General features: G+C 45.0%; 1 protein-coding gene across 1 annotated transcript; it reads left to right on the top strand.

The window, feature by feature from the left end:
• The first annotated feature begins 973 nt into the window (after positions 1-973).
• On the top strand, positions 974-1,756 carry lrrc3b (leucine rich repeat containing 3B). The gene has a single exon (XM_070847057.1). The coding sequence runs from the start codon at positions 974-976 to the stop codon at positions 1,754-1,756; it is 783 nt and encodes a 260-aa protein (XP_070703158.1).
• Positions 1,757-2,649: the final 893 nt, after the last annotated feature.

Genomic DNA, 2,649 nt, shown 5'->3' with positions numbered 1-2,649 from the left:
GGTTTGAACTTGAGGACTGCTCTCCTTAATGACGGTCGATTTCACCTCGTGTGCAGGTGGAAATTAGGGTGTGTAAATGAGTGAAAATGAATGAATTCACTAAGCTCTGACACCAATTACCACCAGCAAAGAGCGGGTAGAAAACATTCAGGTCGCAGGCTCTCATTTTTAGCCCTTGTTGACCATTTCTGTCTCTAGTTAAAATGGCAAATGTTGTTGGTGGCAGATTAAACCAGCTGTCGCTAATGAACCTGAACTGAGGGAGTCGCTTGATAACAGGCCAAAATGAAACTTGTCCGTCGCCTGGTTTGTGCCTGAAGAAGCTCCATTCTCTTCAATCGCACGTGAACAGACGTCCACCAATAGAGTGATTCCCTCTCTAACTGTCAGGAGGTCAATCTGTGGAGTTTAATTCAAATCACTTCACTAATTTAAGTTTACTGACTTTTTTGGAATCAGGACCTTCAGTATGTGGATCAAGTGGCTGATGAGAAAAGGTGTATTGAGCTACAGCTGCTGTTTCACTGTGCTATACACATTTATACATAACCGACATTTAACTAAATGTAAGTGTGGGATTGGAATCGGTATCAGCAGATACCTAATATAGAGGACTGAGATTAGGATTGGGGCCAAAAAACGTGATACATTCCTAGAAATATATGGGCTCCTGTCAAATTGTCACTAATCACATCAAGCTAACACAAATATCCACATTTAAAAGGGCCATGATGGTGAAAATGACAAACAGAACAAATAAAATGTCACATTAGATCAAATGCAGGAACCTTATTTGCTCACAGTCTTTCTGTTTGATCTTGTTTCAGGCCTCAGGGCAGCATGACAACATTTGTTCACTCTCCAGTATCCACAGTGGGCGGACAGTGAGGACCAGTTGCCACGATGAGATGTGTGTAAGGGACCAGAGGCAGTGTTGTGGCCCCAGGCGGGATGCTGCTGACGGCCGGTCAGTATGACTCTGCTGGACTTGTGGCTGTCGCGCTCCATCCCCATGTGCCTGCTCCTCCAGAGCCTTGTGCTCATGGCCCTGTGCTTCCCCTCGGCCAGCATGTGTCCGAAGGGCTGTATCTGCCAACGCGACCCCCACCTCCACGGCCTCAATGTTTCCTGCAGTCAGTCCCGCCTCAAAGAAATTCCCCCCAGCCTCCCGGTCGATACCGTCCTGTTGAGGCTGGACCACAACCAGATAGGCGCCGTGCCCGATCAAGCCTTCCATGGACTAAAGCTTTTGAGGGAGCTCAACCTTTCTTACAATGCAGTGGAGACTTTAGGAGAAGGTGCCTTCAGTGGCATAGAGGCAACTTTACAGGTGCTGGACCTCTCCCACAACCGCATCACTAGCGTACACAAGGATGCCTTCGCTCGGCTCAAGGCCCGCGTCATTGTGGATGATAACCCCTGGCATTGTGACTGTGCCCTCCAGCAGGCCATCGGAGGAATGGCCCACAACCACGAGGCAGCCACTCGGGTCCTCTGCAGGAGCTCGGAGCTTCGTGACCAGGAGGGACGACCTTTCTTGGCGGTGGACACAGACCTCTGTAACCTGGCCAAAAGGACCACAGACTACGCTATGCTGGTGACCATGTTTGGATGGTTTGCCATGGTCATTTCATATGTGGTGTATTATGTCCGTCAGAACCAGGAGGATGCCCGGCGCCACCTGGAGTACCTCAAGTCCCTCCCCAGCAAGCCCAAGAAACCCGACGAGGCTGACGACATAAGCACTGTTGTCTGACAGCAGTGTCAAAGTGACACTAACCAAATGAACACCAAAATGTTTATGTAACAGGACCCACATTTATAAGTGTTTACGATTTCGAACTTGATGATGTGAACATCAAATCCGCTGAGAAATCTTTGTATTTTGGAAATTTTGTCGTACGTCCTTACCAGGGTTTGTTCAAGACTGATCTGAGATGAGATGAGAGGGGAGGCCACAGAGTCACCAACATTGTCTTTTCTACAAAAATTGCATATGGAGTTTTGAAAATTTGAATTTTAAATCTCAGGTTTAAATATTGACATGATAATGGCTTTTTTTTAGACATAAAATTTGGAATATCTGATAAATCATAGATTTGTAAGACAAGACACCCTAAACTGTATTACCCAGAGGCCTCATTTTGGTATCTCAAAGCCCAGGATAAAACTTACGTTGAGTTTGCCAGAATACCTGCATCTTTCATGTCCCTTAAAATTACATGTAACTTAAAATATCTGAATCCCTGGCCTGCTTATGGAGACTATTTAATCTATATATTGCGTAACATTGTAGACCAATACAGCCTTGGATATGGGGTGTGCAGATATGATGTATAAAGCAGTCTTGGTTGTCTTGAGCTGAGGTTTCCTGTTTTTATACAGACAAATCACGATTGCGGTAAAGATAACATAGAGACTTGACTTTACATTTAGTAAACCATGTCACATCACGGCTGCAGAGAATCTACGGAAGCTCATTTCTGTCATGAAAAGAAATGGATGATTAAGGCTATGAATGATTAAAAAATACTCAAAACTATGAGTGACTAACTCCAAATGATCTTTATGATTAAAACTTTAGAGATTGTAGCCAGCTTTAGCTCGCTTGTCAGCATTAACTGGCCAGGTTAAATTAGCTTTGAACTA

The sequence above is a fragment of the Pempheris klunzingeri genome, chromosome 16 (genome assembly GCF_042242105.1).
Source record: "Pempheris klunzingeri isolate RE-2024b chromosome 16, fPemKlu1.hap1, whole genome shotgun sequence".
NCBI classification, from domain to species: domain Eukaryota; kingdom Metazoa; phylum Chordata; class Actinopteri; order Acropomatiformes; family Pempheridae; genus Pempheris; species Pempheris klunzingeri.
The sequence above is the reverse complement of the archived record's forward strand: the minus strand, read 5'-3'. Positions and strand labels throughout refer to the sequence as shown.

Bases quoted from the DNA above. Each gene is read 5' to 3' on its own strand.
- lrrc3b (XM_070847057.1), top strand. From the start codon at position 974: ATGACTCTGCTGGACTTGTGGCTGTCGCGCTCCATCCCCATGTGCCTG.